This window comes from Hypanus sabinus (genome assembly GCF_030144855.1).
Source record: "Hypanus sabinus isolate sHypSab1 chromosome 1 unlocalized genomic scaffold, sHypSab1.hap1 SUPER_1_unloc_1, whole genome shotgun sequence".
In the NCBI taxonomy this organism is placed as follows: Eukaryota; Metazoa; Chordata; class Chondrichthyes; order Myliobatiformes; family Dasyatidae; genus Hypanus; species Hypanus sabinus.
Genome location: NW_026778903.1, coordinates 1,499,760 through 1,519,863, shown reverse-complemented (window position 1 = coordinate 1,519,863; position 20,104 = coordinate 1,499,760). Strand labels below are relative to the sequence as shown.

At 45.2% G+C, this 20,104-nt stretch overlaps 1 protein-coding gene across 1 annotated transcript in view; it reads right to left on the bottom strand.

Annotated features, from left to right (window-relative positions):
- The window catches only part of vwa11 (von Willebrand factor A domain containing 11), a 155,688-nt gene extending 137,299 nt beyond the window's left edge, over positions 1-18,389 (bottom strand). Inside the window, exons 1-9 of the mRNA XM_059957400.1 lie at positions 18,189-18,389; positions 17,416-17,691; positions 11,133-11,240; positions 9,261-9,381; positions 8,450-8,630; positions 7,613-7,782; positions 6,823-6,935; positions 6,496-6,612; positions 5,838-6,014 (exon numbers count right to left, since the gene is read on the bottom strand). Coding sequence (XP_059813383.1) covers positions 5,838-6,014; positions 6,496-6,612; positions 6,823-6,935; positions 7,613-7,782; positions 8,450-8,630; positions 9,261-9,381; positions 11,133-11,240; positions 17,416-17,691; positions 18,189-18,389 — 1,464 coding nt within the window. The remainder of the gene's footprint in view (positions 1-5,837; positions 6,015-6,495; positions 6,613-6,822; positions 6,936-7,612; positions 7,783-8,449; positions 8,631-9,260; positions 9,382-11,132; positions 11,241-17,415; positions 17,692-18,188) is intronic.
- Between the last annotated feature and the right edge of the window lie 1,715 nt (positions 18,390-20,104).

Here is a 20,104-nt window from a genome sequence, read left to right as displayed (position 1 = left end):
TGCCAGACTGTGGAAGAGGAACAAAAACCCTGAAAAGGAAACCTGAGATGCAGCAACGCACCCGATTGACCCTCGAGGTACTGTGCACTCTAATGTCAGAGGTCACAGCCATTCTAAATGCACGACCACTCCTACCTGTGTCTTCTGACCTGGAAACCCCTTCATACTCTCGCCATCAATGCTCCTTATTCAGAAGGCAGGAGCTCCCCCTCCACCAGGGGACTTCTCAGATAAGGATTTGTACACAAAGCAATGGAGACAGGTCCAGACTCTGGCAAATTGGTTCTGGTCTTGTTGGAGACAGGAATATCTACCTTTGTTGCAACACAGACAAAAGTGGACAGAACCCTGCAGGAATCTTCAAGTTGGAGACTTAGTCCTGCTCAGGGACAAGCAAATCGCCCGCAACAGCTGGCCAATGGCCAGAATCACTACCACATTCCCTAGCAGGGATGGACATGTCAGGAAGGTCGAGTTGAAGACTACCGACCAAGGTAATGTGAAAATTTACCAAAGGCCAGTTACAGAAGTCATTCTACTTCTACCTAGGGACTGATTTAGAGACTGAAGTTTGTATTATGTTCATTGTGACCTTACGAAGGTCAAGCGGGGAGTGTGTTGCCTTTATGGCATTTGTTTAGTTTATAATATTTTCACTTTAGTAATTCGTTTGTTAGCATTTTCTAGTTAAAGTTAGCATTGTTTAAAGTAAATTTGTTGTCTGTGATATATTGCAGCATGCGATGACGTCACACCCGGTTTCGCCGCGTCTTGTGGGAAAATACCGGTTTGGAGAAAGGGGAAGGAGGCAGCTCACATGTGCAGGATCAGCACAAGAAAAGTTTTCTTTGTACGTACTAGAAACATCAGTGAAGCAACGCCGTAAGTTCATGAGATAATCAATATGTTGAATTAAAATGTTAATGCTGATTCTGTTAAAAGTAAGGACAGTTGATAAGGTTTATGTTTTTGTTAGTTAAAGAGTTATGGATAGTTTGTGTTGAAGTGTATTTAAAGCAGTCAATGGCATAGGTAGATTCTGACTGTATGCTGCATTTTAATGTAATGTAGTTGTAGTTTTACCTTTGCAAGTATTTATGATGTAAATGTGATATCAAGAAGGAAACAAACGCTGTACAAATCTTGTATTGTTTTATCAACAGTTTTCACCATACGTTAATGTGGAAGAGTGAACAGTAAAAGGTTAATCTTACTGTGATCCTGTCTTCATTGACTACGGTTTACCTCGGTGTTTAGTTCAGAGTTCTCTTACACCTGAGCGAGAACACTACAGTTACTATTTGAGAAAGGAGAGACTGTCTAAAATGTTTCCTAATGTTGATAGTCAGTGTGACAGATGTAAAACTGAGACAGCCACATCGATGTCGGTGCGGGCGGCGGAGCGGGAATAAGGAGTGCTCGTGATCGACAGACGACCGGAGATCGGAGGATCAGCCGTTGTAGGGAGGCCGAGACCCTCGGACCTACCTGGAGAATACCTGAGGAGGAAGGTAAAGCTGCGCGAGCGCGGGTGACATCAGCGGCGAGCGTGGGCATTAAAAAGCGACCCACTTTCAGGAGCGGGCAGCATCGGTGCGGGAAGCGGAGTGGGCAGGAGCAGAGTGCTGGCCTTTGGCTCAGTGGGCTTCGGCGCAAGAGGACTTCGACAAGAAGCCTGCTTTTCATTTATTCTGACTAATCTGGGATCAGGTAATGGGGGAGACGGTTAGAGCAGTGGTGTGCTCCGTATGCGGTATTTGGGAGGTCAGGGTCAACTCAGTTGTCCCTGATGACCACACCTGCAAAAGGTGCATCCAGCTGCAGCTCCTATCAGACTGAGTTAGGGAATTGGAGCAGGAGCTGGATGAACTACGGATCATTCGGGAGGCAGAGGCAGAGATAGATAAGAGTTATCAGGAGGTAGTCACACCGAAAAGACAGGAGGTAGGCAAATGGGTTACAGTCAAGAGAGGCAGGGGGAGCTGACAGAGAGAGCAGAGCACCCCTGTGGCCGTTCCCATCAACAATAAGTATAACGTTTTGGATACAGTTGGTGGGGATGACAGAGACATGGCTGCAGGGAGATCAGACCTGGGAAATGAATGTACAAGGGTATACGTGCTATCGTAGGGACAGAAATGTGGGCAGAGGGGGTGGGGTGGCCCTGTTGGTGAGGAATGAGATTCAGTCCTTTGCAAGGGGGGACACAGGGTCAGGAGAAGTAGAGTCTGTGTGGATAGAACTGAGGAACAGTAAGGGCAAAAGGACCCAAATGGGTGTTGTCTACAGGCCACCAAACAGTAGCATGGATATTGGGTGCAAGTTGAATAGGGAGTTAACATTGGCATGTGGCAAAGGTAATGTCGCAGTAGTTATGGGGGATTTCAACTTGCAGGTGAACTGGGAGAATCAGGTTGGTGCTGGACCCCAGGATAGGGAGTTTGTAGAGTGCCTATGGGATGCATTCTTGGAACAGCTTGTACGAGAGCCGACCAGGGACAAGACTATTCTGGATTTAGTATTCTGTAATGAACAGGATTTGATAAGCGATCTCGCAGTAAAGGAGCCATTAGGAGGTAGTGATCACAATACGATAAGCTTTTACCTGCAATTTGAGAAGGATAAGGGCAGCTCGGAGTTGTCAGTGTTGCAGATGAACAGGGGAAACTATGGCGCCATGAGGGAGGAGCTGGCCAAAGTTGACTGGACGGATAGCCTAGCAGAAAAGACAGTGAGACAGCAATGGCAGGTGTTCTTGGGAATAATGCACAAAGTGCAAAATCAGTTCATCCCCCAGAGAAGGAAGGATTCAAAGGGGGGAAAGGGGCCTCAGTGGTTGACAAAGGAAATATGGAAATATGACAGAGCTAAGGTGAGTGGGAAGACAGACGATTGGGAAGTTTTTAAGGAACAACAGAACTTAACTAAACAGACAATACGGGGGAGAAAAATGAGGTACGAACGCAAGCTAGCCAGGAATATAAAGGAAGATAGCAAAAGCTTTTTTAGGTATGTGAAGAGAAAGAAGATAGTTAAGAACAATGTTGGGCCCTTGAAGAATGAATTGGGTGAAATTGTTATGGAAAACAGAGAAATGGCAGAAGAATTTAATGAGTACTTTAGATCTGTCTTCACTAAGGAAGACACAAGCAATCTCCCAGATGCATGGATGGGCCAAGGACATAGGGTAACAGAGGAAATGAAACAGATTGACATTCAGAAGGAAACGGTGATGCGAAGACTGATGGGACTGAAGGCTGACAAATCCCCAGGTCCAGATGGTCTGCACTCTAGGGTACAAAAGGAGGTGGCCCTGGAAATTGCGGATGCATTGGTAATCATTTTCCAATGTTCCTTAGATCCAGGATCAGTTCCTGAGGATTGGAGAATGGCTAATGTTATCCCACTTTTAAAGAAAGTAGGGAGGGAGAAAACAGAGAACTATCGACCTGTCAGCCTGACATCGGTGGTGGGAAAGATGCTAGAGTCCATTATTAAGGATGAAATAGTGGCATATCTAGATAGCAGTGATAGGATTGGGCCGAGCCAGCATGGATTTACCAAGGGTAAATCATGCTTGACTAATCTGTTGGAGTTTTTCGAGGATGTAACCAGGAAGTTAGACGGGGGAGATCCAGTGGATGTAGTGTACCTCGATTTTCAGAAGGCATTTGATAAGGTCCCACATAGAAGATTGGTGGGTAAAATTAAAGCTCAGGGCATCGGGGGGGAAGGCATTGACATGGATAGAAAACTGGTTGGCAGATAGAAAGCAAAGGGTAGCGGTGAATGGGTGTTTCTCAGAATGGCAGGTGGTGACTAGTGGGGTGCCACAGGGCTCGGTATTGGGACCACAGCTGTTTACCATTTACGTTAACAATTTGGATGAAGGCATAGAAAATAACATCAGCAAATTTGCTGATGATACTAAGCTGGGTGGCAGTGTGACATGTGATGAGGATGTTAGGAGAATTCAGGGTGACTTGGATAGGCTGGGTGAGTGAGCAGATACTTGGCAGATGGCGTTTAATGTGAATAAGTGTGAGGTTATCCACTTTGGGAGTAAGAACAGGAAGGCAGATTATTATCTGAATGGTGTAGAGTTAGGTAAGGGAGAAATACAAAGAGATCTAGGAGAAGGTGAATGAGCAAGTGCAGCAGGCAGTGAAGAAGGCTAATGGAATGTTGGCCTTTATTACAAAGGGAATTGAGTACAAGAGCAAGGAAATCCTCTTGCATTTGTTAAGAGCCCTGGTAAGACCATACCTGGAGTATTGTGTACAATTTTGGTCTCCAGGGTTAAGGAAGGACATCCTGGCTGTAGAAGAAGTGCAGCGTAGATTCACGAGGTTAATTCCTGGGATGTCAGGACTGTCTTATGCGGAGAGGTTAGAGAGACTGGGCTTGTACATGCTGGAATTAAGGAGATTGAGAGGGGATCTGATTGAAACATATAAGATTATTAAGGGATTGGACAAGATAGAGGCAGGAAATATGTTCCAGATGCTGAGAGAGTCCAGTACCAGAGGGCATGGTTTGAGAATAAGGGGTTGGTCATTTAGGACAGAGTTAAGGAAAAACTTCTTCTCCCAGAGAGTTGTGGGTGTCTGGAATGCACTGCCTCGGAAAGTAGTGGAGGCCAATTCTCTGGCTGCTTTCAAGATGGAGCGAGATAGGTATCTTATGGATAGGGGAATCAAGGGATATGGGGACAAGGCAGGAACCAGGTATTGATAGGAATTGATCAGCCATGATCTCAGAATGGCGGTGCAGGCTCGAAGGGCCGAATGGTCTACTTCTGCACCTATTGTCTATTGTCTATTGTCTATTGACACATATGCTTTGGTCGTGTTCTGTATTGAAACATTTTTGGAAATTTATTTTCTCTACAATTTCTAAAGTTTTAAGATTAATTTACAACCTAATAAATTGACAGTTTTGTTTAGTATAACCCCTCAATATATTCATGGTATTTCTCTATCAGACCAACATGTAATTGCATTCGTTACATTATTGGCCAGAAGGGCTATTTTGTTGAAATGGAAAGATGCTTCTGCTCCTACTCTGATACAATGGTTCTCTCAGGTGATGCTATGTCTTAGTTTGGAGAAGATCAGAAGTCAAACTTTTGATCCTCGATTTGATTTTGAGAAAAGCTGGGGTTCATTCGCCTGCTACTATCATCTGATTTGAGTTAATTAATGTGGTTTCCTTCCGATTTTTCTTTAAATGGATTTGAGTTGGCGGATTGATGTTTTTCTTCTATGAAAGCCTGTGTGATGTATAGCTCCGGGGTTCTGCTCGCAATGGCGTTTTGTTTTTGTTTTTTTTTAGTTAGTAGGGTTTTTTCCTCTTAGATAGTAGGGGTTCTTTTTTTTCTTTCAAAAAATAATCTTAATGCTATTTTTTCTTCTTATTATTGATATATTGCTCAGCTTTGTTAATCAGTTATTTGCTAATTTAGTTCTTCACTGTACATATTGATTTGATTGCTTTAATGTATTTTTGTTGATCTTTAATAATAATTAACTTAAAAGAGTTCAAGAATGAAATGAGGGGGAGGAGGGAACAGGAAAGAGTGGAGGAAGTGAAGGAGTGTAAATTAGGAGGAGGGAGGAGAGGGTGAAAGGTGATGATGGGTTGAGTAGGAAGGGAGTGAGGGAAGAGGGGAAGAGGAACAAATGTGGAGGGAATAAGGAGGAGGGGTTGAGGAAGAGGGCTGAGGGTGAGGGAGGAGAGTGAGGAAGGGGGTGAGTAGTGGTTGAGGAGGGAGAGGAGGGATGTAGGAATGAGGAGAGGTTGAGGTAGGGAGTCACTGAGAGGGGACTCGATGTTACCAGCTCTCCCGTGATGGATCCCTCGACGATGGCGGTCAGGTCCATAATCTGGTCCCTGCTCACCTGCACCGCCAACCCCCCCGAGTCCCGGGCCAAACCCTGGTACAGTGCGATCCCGGGATTGGGCTCAGTGCTGCGCCGTCTGCGGAACAGGACGTTGGTCAGGAGGAAGGAAACCTAGGGGGAGAAGTGAGGGGTGAGTCCCAGTGGGTCAGAACATACAACACGCACGTTGTATCATCACGGGAACATTGGTCACACTTCCATATCATGCATCCTGCACACGATGTCACGGAGAATACATTTCAGTCTACATACAGCTGACACAAACTTCAATCTTGATACACTATGTAACATCATGTCCATACATGGACATACAAAAGGATCAATGCACATGATACCACGTCAGGCAATTGAAACACGGTATGACATCATGGCATTGACCTACAGTGTCATATTGTAGAGTGGACACGATACTACATATCAAAGGCACTTGGTAACTCATCAATCCACACCCGACCCACCCTGGCCCCATCTCCTCATGTTGAGCACGGCGGGTGAAGCTTCACCCCACCCCAGGGCCTGGCCCACAGGGCCAGTGCCAATATGCAGTTGGCTGGGAGGGCAGGACAGCATTCTCTGGCAGAGAGATGGTTACCTTACATTGGGTGCGCTCGATCAGCGCCTGGACGGTGGAAGCCAGATGAAAATCTTTGGCTGGAGCGTCGGTGAAGACGTAGATGTAGGAGAGAGGCAGCGAGTGGGTGAGGGCCAGCTGCAAGAGAGGGCAGAAGTCAAGGTTTAGAGGGCATGGACGACACGAAGGGATCCCACAGAGATAGACCCCATGATCACACACACAGAACCCACACATCCCAAATGTACAGAACACTCACAGACACCCACAGACACTCACAGACACACACAGTCACACAGTCAATATAGACACTCGCAGACACTTACAGACACACACACACGGACACACCTGCAGTGCGGACAGGGACATTTCCGGTGCGTCTCCCCCTCCCTCGGCCGTTAACTGCCGCAGACGGACAATGAACTGATCGGGGTCGTGTGTCTCAAATACTGGCCCGAACTCTGGGGAACAGAAAGCATCAGTGACAGGAACAGAGTGACAGGGTAGTGGGGAGATGCGGATGGGAGTGTGGAGGTTGTCCCCATTCCTTCTTCATCCAGTCCCCCTCACCCCTCCTCCTCATTCCTTCCTCACCCCTCCTCCTCAACCCCTCCTCCTTAACACCTCCTCCCTGGATATTCAAGGAGGAGTATCCACATTGGTTCTTCCCCCTTTCCCCTCACCACCTTCCAATCAACCCTCCTCCTTTCACCTTCCCTCCCTCCTTCCCAAAGGACCCACCCTTACTACCTCGTCCCTTTGCTACTATTCAACTTCCCTCACTGAAGCCTCCCTGTCCCTTCCCTCACTGACCCTCACCATATAATCTGACCTCCTCACCCTCACTCTTACCTCTCTTTCTCTCTTCCTCATGCATATTCCTCATCCCTCCCTTCAATCACATCATTGAGTAGATTTAAAGCAGAGGTTGCTAGGTTCTTGATTGGTCAAGAGTTGTGGGGAGAAGAGGAGAGTGGAATTGAGAGGGATAATAAATCAGCCATGATGGAATGATGGAGGAGATTAAATGGGCAGAATGGCCTAATTCTACCATTCTTGTGGCATTATGGGGCAAGAGGGTCATCTTAACACACTCAGTGAGCCGGGGGGGGGGGGGGTGGAACTGCACTGGACTCACCCGGATCGTTGAATGGTACCAGGATGTAGGAGGAGGGCTGGAATCGGGAATTCCGGGTCTTCTGCACGATTTCGATTGTCCTCTGCTTGGCTGCCTCAATGCTGTCTCGCATGCTGCCTGTGGTGTCAATGACGAAAGAGATGCCAGAGGGAGGGTCCACGCAGAGGAACCTGCAGAGAACAGGGGAGATTCACACAGGTCCATAGCCAGCCCTACACCCCTCCCCATCTCTGTGACCCCTCTCTGTCCCGCGCACCCGTTCCTGTCTCTGTGACCACCCTCCCTCCAGCCCCTCCCCCTCCCCATCTCTGTGACCCCTCTCTGTCCCGTGCACCCGTTACTCTCTCCAGCCCCTACCCATCTCCATCTCTGTAATCCCTCTCTGTCCCCTGCACCCATTCCTGTGTCTGTGACCACCCTCTCTCCAGCCCCTCCCTATCTCCATCTGTGACCCCTCTCTGTCCCCTGCACCCGTTCCTGTCTCTATAACCACCCTCCAGCCCCTACACCCCTCCCCATCTCTGTATTCCCTCTGTCCTCAACAACTGCTCCTGTCTCTGTGACAACACCCCAGCCCTACACTTCTCCCCATCTCTGTCCCCTGTACCCATCCCAGTGACCCCATCTAGCCCCTACACTGCTCCTGATTTCTCTGTAGCCCTTTTAGCCATAAAACCTCCCCATCTCTCTGATCCCCACAGCCCTCCCTGGGACTCCCTCTGGCCCCTGTACCCCAACCTGTCTCCGTGACCCCCACCAGATGCTACACCCCTTCCCATCTCCCTGGCCCCTACATTGCGATTTGCTCTGATATTCCCAAGAGGCAGGGATCCGTACTGCAGGAATTTCAGGTCACCGACTGCATCTCGAATATCCAGGAAGAGTTCAAGGGAGGCCTGTGTAGCGATTGCTGCTGCCTGAAGGTGTTTGTGTCCATGAGGAGATGTGAGTGTATCCTTGTTAATCCCACCGATCCCACGCACAGTCTGATCCAATTTCCCACCGTGACTGCACTTGCCTGGAAAGAGAAAAATCCTGGGAATTCACCACATTCTTGGCTGCTGAGAGATATCTGACACCCACAGCTCTCCCTGTCTCTGTGAAATCCTTCGGCTCCAATACCCCTCCCCATCTCTAAGACCCTATTCGACTCCTATACCCCTCCCTGTCTCTGTAACCCCCTCTAGCTCCTACACCCCTCTCTGTGACCCCTCCCGACTCCTATACCTCTGCTCCTATACCTCTGCCTGTCTCTTGTAACCCCTTCCCACCAGCTCCTATACCCCTCCTCATCTCTGTCACCCCCCACCAGCTCCTACACCCCTCTCCATCTCTGTAACCCCCTCTGGCACCTACAACCCTCTCCAGCTCTGTGACCCCTCCCGACTCCTACACCCCTCCTTGTCTCTGTAAACCCCCCCCCCCCCCATCAGCTCCTACACCCCTCGCCATCTCTGTAACCCCCTCTGGCTCCTACAACCCTCTCTTTCTCTGTGACCCCTGAACCCTAAACCTCTCTGCATATTTTTGATGCTCCCCAGCCCCTACATCCCTCCCTGTCTCTGTGACCCTGTCCAGGCCCTATGACCGGCTGTCCCCTGCCACATTGTTCCACCTCTGGGGTTTTGCTGTCTGCCGCCACTGTTACCTTCGGGGAGCTTGCTGAAGGTGTTGAGACTGAAGTAGCCGGTGGTAATGAGTTTGCGACTGACGATGTTGGACAGGATATTTTCCTGGCAGCTTTCTGGGCTGGAGCATTTCTGGCAGGTCTTGTCACCTCTCCCTGCAGCAGGAACAGGAAAACTGGGTCCATTGCCCCCTCAATGTGCCAATTTCCCCCCTTCTCACCATCCTCCTCGTCCCCCTCATCCCCATGCTCAGACCCTAAGTGACTACAATGTTCCAAGTGTGGCCTCACCAATGTTCTCCAGAACAAAGAACACTACAGCATAGACCATTTGGCCCACAAACTTATGCTGGCCCTTTTTACCTACTTTGTTCAGTCTAACTCTCCCCTCCCACATAACCCTCCATTTTTCTTTTATCCACATGTTTCTGAACACCCCTAATGTTTCCCTCTCTACCACCACCCTGGCCATGCATTCTGAGCACCCACCACTCTCGGTGTACTTCTGACATCCTTCCTACACTTTCCTCGACTCACTTTGAAGGGATGTCCTCTGCTGTTAGCCATTATCTTATCACCTCTCATCCTCCTTTGCTCCAAAAAAAAGTCCTTGTTCACTCAACAGTTCTGTATTCTCTAATCCAGGCATTGTCCTGGCCAAATCTCTGCTCCCTCTCCAAAGCTTCCACATCCTCCCTATAATGAGACCAGAACTTCAAATGTGTTGGTTTGCTGGGGTGGTGCAGCTCATGGGCTGGGATGGTCTGATCCATGCTACATCTCTGAATAAAATAGTAAAAATATATATTGGCTTCTCCCATCCTCCCTGGCAGCTCATTCCACACACCCACCACTCTCTGTGTAAAAATCATACCTCTGGTAGATTCATTTCTGCCCCCCCCCCCCATACATTCCTCCAGTACGAGAATGCTCCCTCGTATTGGCTATTTCCACCCTGGGAAAAAGTCTCTGACTATCCTCTCTATCTCTGCCTCTTACCATCTTGTACACCTCTATCGAGTCACCTCTCATCCTTCTTCACTCCAGAGGGAAGAGCCCGAGCTCGCTCAACCCCTTCACATGAGACACGCTGTCGAATCCAAGTATTGTCCTTGTAAACCTCCTCCGGTCTGAATGTCTAAAGCTTCCCTGTGCTTCCTGTACTGAGGTGGCAAACTGAACTCCGTCTGGAGGCGCCAGTGCAGAGGATCAGGGGAACTGCAGAGGGTTAGAGTCTCAGCGATCTCCATCACGGGAACAATCCTCCTCCCCAGTGAGAAAAAACAACTCCAAAAGGCAATTCCTCAGAGGGCCCCACTGTGCCCCCTTCCCATTGCCACCATCAGGGAGGAGGTCACAACCTCCACTTTTCAGGAACAGCTTCTTCACCTCTGCCATCAGATTCCTGGGAACGGTTCATGAACCCATAAACAGCAGTTTTATTTTGCTCCCTTGATTATCCTATTTATTTATTTCTGCATTTCTTATTGTAATCTATCATAATTCTTCATTTATTGCACTGTACTGCTCCTGCAAAACAACACATTTCACGGCATATATCAGTGATGATAAACCTGATTCATTCACGGGTTTGCTCTTGCTCATTCTAACTTTACTGTTCACTTAGAGATACAGCACGGAACAGTCCACCGAAACACACTAACTCGTTACTCACCGATTTAATCACAGGACAATTTACAATGTCCAGTTAACCTCCTAACCCGTGTCGTTGGACTGTGGGAAGAACCCGGAATACCCGGAGGAATCCCACATGGTCACAGGGAGAACGTACAGCTGGCACTGGAATTGAACTCAACACTCTAGACGTCCTAAACTGCTGCGCTAGTTGTGAGAAACCAATTACCGTCGTCAGCAAGCGTTAATCCGAAAGACTGCGGCCTCCTCACCTGCTAGATTCCCGATCGTCCCACTGGGATCGATAAGGTTCCTGTTCGGACTTTTAAAGCCCAGCTCCACCCAGTTGCTGTGGCTGTAGAAATCCTGAAGGAAAATGGCACTTGGAGTGACGTGGACAGTTTAAAAAGGAGGAGGTTAAACTAGAAAGAACACGATTTACAAGGACGTTACCGGAACTCGGAGGCCTGAGTTCCAGAAGGAGGTTGAATAGATTAGGACTTCACCTCCTGATGCACAGGATATTGAAAGGAGATTTGATAAAGTTAGACAAAATTATGAGGGATTTAGATAGGGTTGATGCAAGTAGGCTTTTTGCACTGGGTTTGGGTGAGACTGGAACTAAAGGTAAACATGACAGATTGTGCAGATGCTAGAAATCCATAGCAACACACACAAAATGCTGGAGGAACTCAGCAGGCCAGGCAGCATCTATGGAAAGGATGAAGCAGTCGATGTTTCGGGCCAAGTCCTCATGAAGGGTCTCGGCCCAAACGTTGACTATTCTTGCAGTCCTGATGAAGGGTCTCGGCTCGAAACATCGACTGTTTACTCCTTTCCTTCGATGCTGCCTGGCCTGCTGAGTTCCTCCAGCATTTTGTGTATGTTGGTCTAGTTCAGGAGAACAGGGGTTAAGGGTGAGGGAGGAGACATCGGAGAGTGAGGGTGACCCTAAGAGATGTTTATGATTAGGAGAGGCAGAGATAAGGTGGGTGGTTCCAGTCTTTTCCCCAGGTTAGAGCAGTCTAAAACTGTGTGTAATGTGAGAGGGGAAAGGTTGAAAAGGGACCGAAGGTAAATTTTTCATCCAAGTATTTGGAACGAGCTGCCAGAGGAAGTGGTTGAGACAGGTAGAATAGTATAATCGAAGAAGCACTAGGACAGGTAGGTACAGGACTGTGCAAAAGTCTTAGACACATATATACTGTATAGCTAGGTTGTTAGTGCCAACACTATTTAGTGTTTTTTTGTTATTCTGTGTTATTCAGGATACTTTTTTGTCCTGATTTTATTGATTTATACCTTTACTCCAGAACTGTTATTTGAAAGTTATGCCTGCTTATGCCTACTTATGGTTTAATAATTGATAATGGTTAGTCGGCTGAAATTTATAAGCTGGAATGTAAAGGGATTAAAAGAAGAAAGGTGTTTTCCCATCTTAAGCAACTCAAAACTGACATTGCCTTCCTGCAAGAAACTCATATTTGAATTTTCAACAATTCTCGTCTTATGTCAATGTGGGTGGATCGGCATTTCCATCGCTCCTTCCCGGCCAAAGCCAGTGGGGTTTCTATCCTTATAATCAAAATGCTCCTTTTGAGCTCCACAGTAATATATCTGATACAAATGGCCATTTTATTATTGTTTCTGACCAATTATATAATACTAAGGTAGTATTAGCTAATTTGTATGCTCTCAATTCAGATGATGTGAACTTTTTTGAACATTTTATTCTTTATTACCTGATTTGAATTCATATTATCTTATACTGGGTGGTGACTTTAATTGTTGGTTAGATCCAGCTTTGGATCGATCGTCCTCTGTTCCGAGGTTACCTACTAAATCTGCTTTAGCTATTCATTCTTTCCTCTCTAACTATGTTATCTCCAATGTGTGGCATTTTTTTCATTCTACTGAGAGAGATTATTCCTTTTTTTCACATGTCCACCATACTTTTACTAGAATTGATTATTTTTTAATTGATAATCAGATTATTTCATTTGTTCACTCTTGTGATTATCAGAGTATATTCATCTCGGATCATGCTCCAGTTACTTTGTCTTTAAATTTCCCCGGTCTCCCTCAAATGAATAAACATTGGCGCTTTAATCCGACTTCGTTATCGGATGTGGTGACTTTGTAAAATTTATTTAGGATCAGATAACCAATACGTCATCTGAAATTTCATCCCAGGTTGTCTGGGATGCTATGAAAGCATATTTGAGGGATCAAATAATTTCATATACAGTGAATCTCAAAAGAAAGACCCATTTAGAGTGATTAGATTTGATCAGTCAGATTCAAGTACTAGACCAACTATATGCTCAGACTAGAAATCCTGAATTGTACAAGAAGCTAGTAGAACTTCAAACTAAATATGACCTTATCTCCACACAACCTGTTGAACGTCAACTTCTTGAAAGCATGAGCCGTTTTTATATTCATGGTGGTAAGTCTGGCAAGTTTCTAGTTAATCAATTGAGATGCTCTAAAGCCAAGCAACATATTACAAAGATTCGAATGGAGAATGGGAATATTACATTGAATCATTCTGAAATTAGTGACTCATTCAAGAAGTTTTATTCTTGACTTTACACCTCTGAATCTTTAAATGATAATATTTCTGTTTTTAAAAAAATAGTTTGAATATTCCTTTGCTCTCCTCTGACTTTAAAGCAAAACTTAATGAGCCAATAACACTAGAAGAAGTATCTTCTGCCATTTCTGCACTGCCGTCGGGCAAATCTCCTGGACCTGATGGGTTCTCTGCAGAATTTTATAAATCATTTTCCTCACTTCTTTCATCTCAGTTACTTTTAGTTCTATCTGATTTGTTTAAACATGGTAAATTGCCACTATCATTTAATGAGGCATGTATTATTCTTTTACCTAAAAAAGGTAAAGATCCAACAGAGTGTTCCTCCTTTTGGCCGATTTCTTTGTTAAATGTTGATGTTAAAATGTTGGCCAAAGTTTTGGCCCACAGATTGGAGAATTTTATGCCTTCTATTATTTCTGATGACCAAACCAGTTTTATTAAAAATCGTCTTCTCTTTTTTTATATATGGTGTTTATTTAATATTTTGTATTCACCCTCAGTTGGGACTCCTGAATGTGTTATTTCTCTTGATGCAGAGAAAGCGTTTGATTGTGCAGAGTGGAATTAACTTTTAGCGGTTTTAGAAAAATTTGATCTAGGTCAAATTGTTATATCTATGTCCCACCGCTTTGGTTTTGACCAACTCTCAGCAATCCCAGTCTTTTAGCCTTAAACGTGGCACCAGTCAAGGATGCCCTTTAAGTCCCCTCCTTTTTGATTTGGCTATAGAGCCACTGGTGATTGCATTTCGAAGTTGTCCTGAACTGACAGGGATTGGGGTGGGGGGGGGGGGGAGCGTTGAGCATAAAGTTTCTCTTTAAGCTGATGATTTATTACTTTTTCTACCAAATATGTCCATTTCCTTACCTCCAATGTTTTTACTTCTTGATCAATTCAGCCAGCTTTCTGGCTATAAACTCAGTCTACACAAGATTTCCAATTAATAAAGAAGCACACGCATTAGTATTTAGTGACCGCTCTTTTAAAGTAGTTAATAATCAATTTACTTACCTTGGCATTACAGTTACAAGGAATTTTGATGGCACCAGGCAAAATATCAGTTAGGCACAGACTAGATGCTGTAGTGCTCTATGACTCTAATTTCAAAGATCTTTTTCATGAAAATTTTGCTAATCTTTTGAACTCTACAAAACAGAGATTATCACAATGGGCAACCTTATCTATGTCTCTGGTAGGTCATGTTAATGTTATTAAAATGTATATCCTTCCTAAATTTTTGTACTTATTTCAATCTATTCCAATTTTTATTTCTAAAGCTTTTTTGACTCCTGAGATTATATTATTTTGTCCTATCTATGGAAGGGCAAACCTTCTAGACAATAAAATTTTCCTCCAAAAATCTAAAAAAGAAGGCGGTATGGCTTTACCTAACTTTCGTTTATCCTATTGGGCAGCTAATATTCGCTGTCTTACTTTTTGGTCCTTTTTCATAACCAGTCTGATTGTCCTAAATGGGTGGCAATGGAGTTGAACTCCACTAAGGATCTCTCTATTCCTCCACTTCTTAGATCTGCACTCTTTTGTCACCTGCCTAGACTAATTGTTAATCCTCTTATTGGACATACTCTGAGAATATGGGCCCAGTATAGAAAATTTAACGATCTTCATGGTTTCTCTCTTGAGTCCTATCTTGCATAATCATCTTTTCTTACCTACCATGCAAGATTCAACATTTCATGATTGTTATGGAATGGGCAATAGGCACTTTGAAAAGCTTTTCATTGATAATCATTTTGCAACTTTCCAACAGCTTTCTGCAAAGTTCAATCTACCTAATGCCCACTTCTTTAGATACCTTCAAATTAGACATTTCGTCAATCCTTTATTATCCAATTTCCCTGAGATGCCCGAGAAAAACGTTGTAGACCTGATTCTTTCTATTAATCCATTGGCAAAGGCTTAATATCTTTTATTCGTGATAAATTAGTGACCCTAAGGCATGCCCCCTTTGATAAAATTAGAATGGTTTAGGAGCATGATTTAAATGTTTTTTTATCTGATGCAGTTTGGGACTCAATTCTCAAGTCAATTAATTCAACGTCTCTTTGTGCTCACCACTGTCTTTTACAGTTTAAGGTTGTACATAGGGCTCATATGTCCAAATCTAAATTGTCCCAATTTTACCCTGACATTAATCCAGTTTGTGATAAGTGTAAAGGTGGTGATGCTTCTCTTATCCATATGTACTGGGCCTGTCCTTGTCTAGAGAAATTTTGGAGAGAAGTTTTCTTAACCTTATCTCATATTCTTAATTGCCACTTCGAACCTAATCCTCTGATTGCTCTTTTTGGTACCTTGGGTGAGGCAGATATACATTTGAGTCCAACTAAACGTCGAACATTATCTTTTGCCTCTCTTTTGGCTAGATGCTTAATTCTTCTTAGGTGGAGAGATGTTGCCCCACCCAGCCATGCTCAATGGCTTAATGATATTATGTCCTGTTTAGACCTTGAAAAAATTAATTATTCACTTCTCAACTCAGACATAAAGTTTCACAAGGTGTGGGGACCTTTTCTTGAATATATTCGTAACTCCTCTTTAGAATAAATCTATTATTTTTAATCCCTTACTTTCAGCTTTTTTTTCTTTCTTTGGTAGTAGGCATTATTATTCTTTGTTTTTATTTACATTTACAGCTTCGGGGGTTTGAATGCTTCGATTAATATTTTTTACATCTTGTAATGGTTGGCCTGGAGTTTATTTTCCTGTAGGAGGGGGGAGGATACTAACTTTATATGGTTTTATTTTGGGTGCTCTTTCATCACTGTTTTGAATTATATAATTGTTATGTTTATTTTGCACTGTATTAATCTTCATTTTGCTGTTGGGTTTTTGCTGTAGTAATTGTAGAAATGCATTAAAATCAATCAATAATAATAATAATAATATATAGCTAGGGTGTTAAAGACTTTTGTACAGCCCTGCAATAATTTTATGTATTGCACTGTAATGCTGCCACGAAAAAACACATTTCATGATGTGTGTGATGATAAGGCTGATTCTGATATAGGTCTCTGTTGTGGACTGAGAGTGGGAAGGGGGCAGGGAGAGGGAAATCATTGTTGGGGAAAGGGGAAGGGAGAGGGGAGGGAGCAGGAAGCACCAGGGAGATCAATAAACTAATTGCATAGAATCAGATTACCTTGCCTGATGTCTCAGAGTTTCCCATGCAACCCCTGCCCCTGGCATTCCTTCTCTGCCACCTGTCCTACACTCCCTCCTGTGGCACACCAACCCAGCCATTCCCAGGTTTACAAACTCACATTCCGTTCCATGTTGACAAATACAGTACTTTGGAAAGATCTTAGGAACCCTAAGACTGTTCTGGGTCTGAAGGAATATGGACCGAATGCAGGGAACTGGGATTAGCTGGGTCAGCATGTTGTGGTTGGGCTGAAGGGCCTGTATCTATTCTGTATACAGGTACTTCAGCCCTTCAATAATTAAAATTGAATTATTTTTATCCCTGTCAACATGGGCAGTTTTAATGCCATTTATATATCACAACACAATATTGTGATGACAATACTCCTTGTCAACCTCCTCCGCACGACATTCTCCCTCCTCTCCATCCCTGTGGCAGCACTCTCTCATTGATAACTCTTCCTGTACACTCCCTCCTCACCGCCCATATCGGGAATTCCCCACTCAGTGCACCTCCCAAAGCATTCCCCCTGAATGCCCCTCCCACAGCACACCAACCACACCATCCCTCCTGTTCTGCTCCCACCTCACCACCCCTCCCTCAGTGCTCCCATGTTACCAGCCTTTCCACGATGCTCCCTCCTCACCCCCCTCCCATGGAATTCCTTCCTCACTGCCCCTCCCACAGAGCTCCCTCCTCATGCCCTCCCATGGAATTCCCTCCACACTGCCCCTCCCACCGTGCTCCCTCCCCACCGCTCCAAGGGCTGGACCTACTTGTAGAGTGTGGAGAGTGGAGCCCATGGACTGCAGTGCAGAGAACCGTTTGTCCTCCAGTATAGCCCTCACCACACTGGCCTTGCCCGTCAGTAGCAGCTTCTTGCCCTCCAGGATTGTTTCTGAATCAAAATGCCTCCTGCTGGACAGCACATACAGTACGTCCACCAAGATGTTGGCCAACCCCATCACCGTCATGCACTGGCTGAACCGTCGGACAGACACCGGCTCTCCATAGTATATGGCAAAGAGTCTCTCTGCTGTCAGGTCACGGCCCTGTGGAGGAAAAGCCTTGTATTAATGTTCTGCACTTGGGCCAGACCACTGCACAGTTCCATCTCCATATCCCTAGGTCAGAACATCTCCGAGAGCACAGTACACAGTTCCAGTCTCCGTGTCCCTGGGTCAGACCCCCACCGGGAGTACCGTGTACAGTACCAGTCTCCGTGTCCCTGGGTCAGACCCACACCAGGAACACCGTGCACGGTTCCAGTCTCCGTGTCCCTGGGTCAGACCCCCACCAGGAGCACCGTGCACAGTTCCAGTCTCCGTATCCCTGGGTCAGACCACATCTGATTTAATAGTCTCATATCCCCACTTTGGATGGAAGCATCATTGATGACATTCCAAACAATGTCCCTGTCACATGTATTCTGGGAAACAGACTGCAAATGCAGAATCCTTTAGTGTAATCCACTCTCACTCCCCTACACTGCCTCCCAACCCACCTTACAGTCGAAGAACTGAGCACAAATTAATGCACCCTCACTTACGTCAGCCTGGAAGGTACCCTGGGGCACAACTTTTCCTTGCGGACTGGGAACTTGCTGGAAGACCGTGAGGATGGCTTGGAGGGCTGCCGTCTTGGTAATATTGTAATGCGTTCGGCTACCTCTTCCGAAGTTTGGCAGGAAGCAGCGGATGACCCCGGCAGCTACTAGAAGCAGGAAGACCTGCGGAAGGAATCTCACCATCTTGAGCACCCTGTAACACAGAACAAATGGTGACAAGGCTACTCAGCCCATCGGTGCTACCCCACTGCTTCATCACAACTCTCGACTTACAATCTCCATCTCCCACCCTGTTTCCCACTCACTTGAAAACAGATAATTCTATTTAAAACATCATAGGAAATCGACATTCAGCCCACAATGTCTGTGCTGCTCACCATGCTGAATTAAACTAAATCCCTTCTACCTGCGCATGGACAATATCTGCACTTTCAAGTACCTATTTCAGAGCCTCTTAATCACGTCTGTTGCTTCTGCCTCCATCACCATCTTTGGCAGCACATTGCAGGCACCCAACACTGATTGTGTAAAAAATAATGCTCCTTTAAACTTTCATTCCTCTCACCTCAATCTGTCCTCAAGTAGCTGACATTCAAAGTTCAAAGGAAATTTATTAACAATGAATGTTTATGTCACCATATGCTACTCTGAGAGGAGAATAATAGTAAGATTATGTATGTGGGTTTAATGTCTGTTCAGAAATTCCAAACCGACACGTTTGTCCAATCTCCCCTTCGGACTCTGGTTTCCCTGATCCGTGTCACATGAAACCATGAGAATAGATGGTGGTTGTCTGTAAGAGCATCTGAGGCATATCACAAGTTCTGGTTCTGTGACCACTGACACTGGGCACATTCTCTGATGAGTATTAATGATGGCTGAGCTCTCCAGTCTTGTGAAGACACTGCCCAGAAGCAGGCGATGGCAAACCACTTCCTGGAGAAAAGTTTGCCAAGAACAACCATGGTCATCGTCATGGGAACACTAACTGAGAACCCCCAGAGTGACTCTGAGTTTCATTTTCAAAGTTTATTAACATGACATCATGGAGAGTCTGCAGCAGTCTCCACCGCCACCAAAACTGATTTTAGGTAAAACCGAGCTCATATTTATACAGCAAAACAAACAACTTCACATAACTTTGTTTGGCATCCCACGGCTAGTACATGATCAATTGCTTAAAAGACATGTCAATTATCTCTCAGCTTGTCTAACAGTTCTTCCTGCTTCCTGTTATTAGGACTCATAATTTACCCCCAAGCGCATCCTCCCTCCTGGTTCCAGTGGTCTAGTGTCTTATATATTGGATTTCCAGGTCCTGCACTTATCATCCAAGGTTATTCTCGACATGCATCAGCTGTCTTAAGCCCAGCTGCTCCAGAATGGTCAAGTATCCTATCATACACTATATAACCATATAACAATTACAGCACGGAAACAGGCCATCTTGGCCTCTTCTAGTCCATGCCGAATGCTTACTCTCACCTAGTCCCACAGACCTGCACTCAGCCCATAACCTTCCATTCCTTTCCTGTCCAGATACCCGTCAAGTCTCCCCTCAACCTTCTACGCTCCAAAGAATAAAGACCTAACTTGTTCAACCTTTCTCGGTAACTTAGATGCTGAAACCCAGGCAACATTCTAGTAAATCTCCTCTGTACTCTCTCTTTTGTTGACATCTTTCCTATAATTCGGTGACCAGAACTGTACACTATACTCTAAATTTGGCCTCACCAATGCCTTGTACAGTTTTAACATTACATCCCAACTCGTATACTCAATGCTCTGATTTATAAAGGACAGTATACTGTTACGTATCCTGTAACTGGGTGTCTTACCAGCAAAGATAGAAGTGTCCATTGGAGTCTGGTGATACTATTTTCAACAATATTTATTAG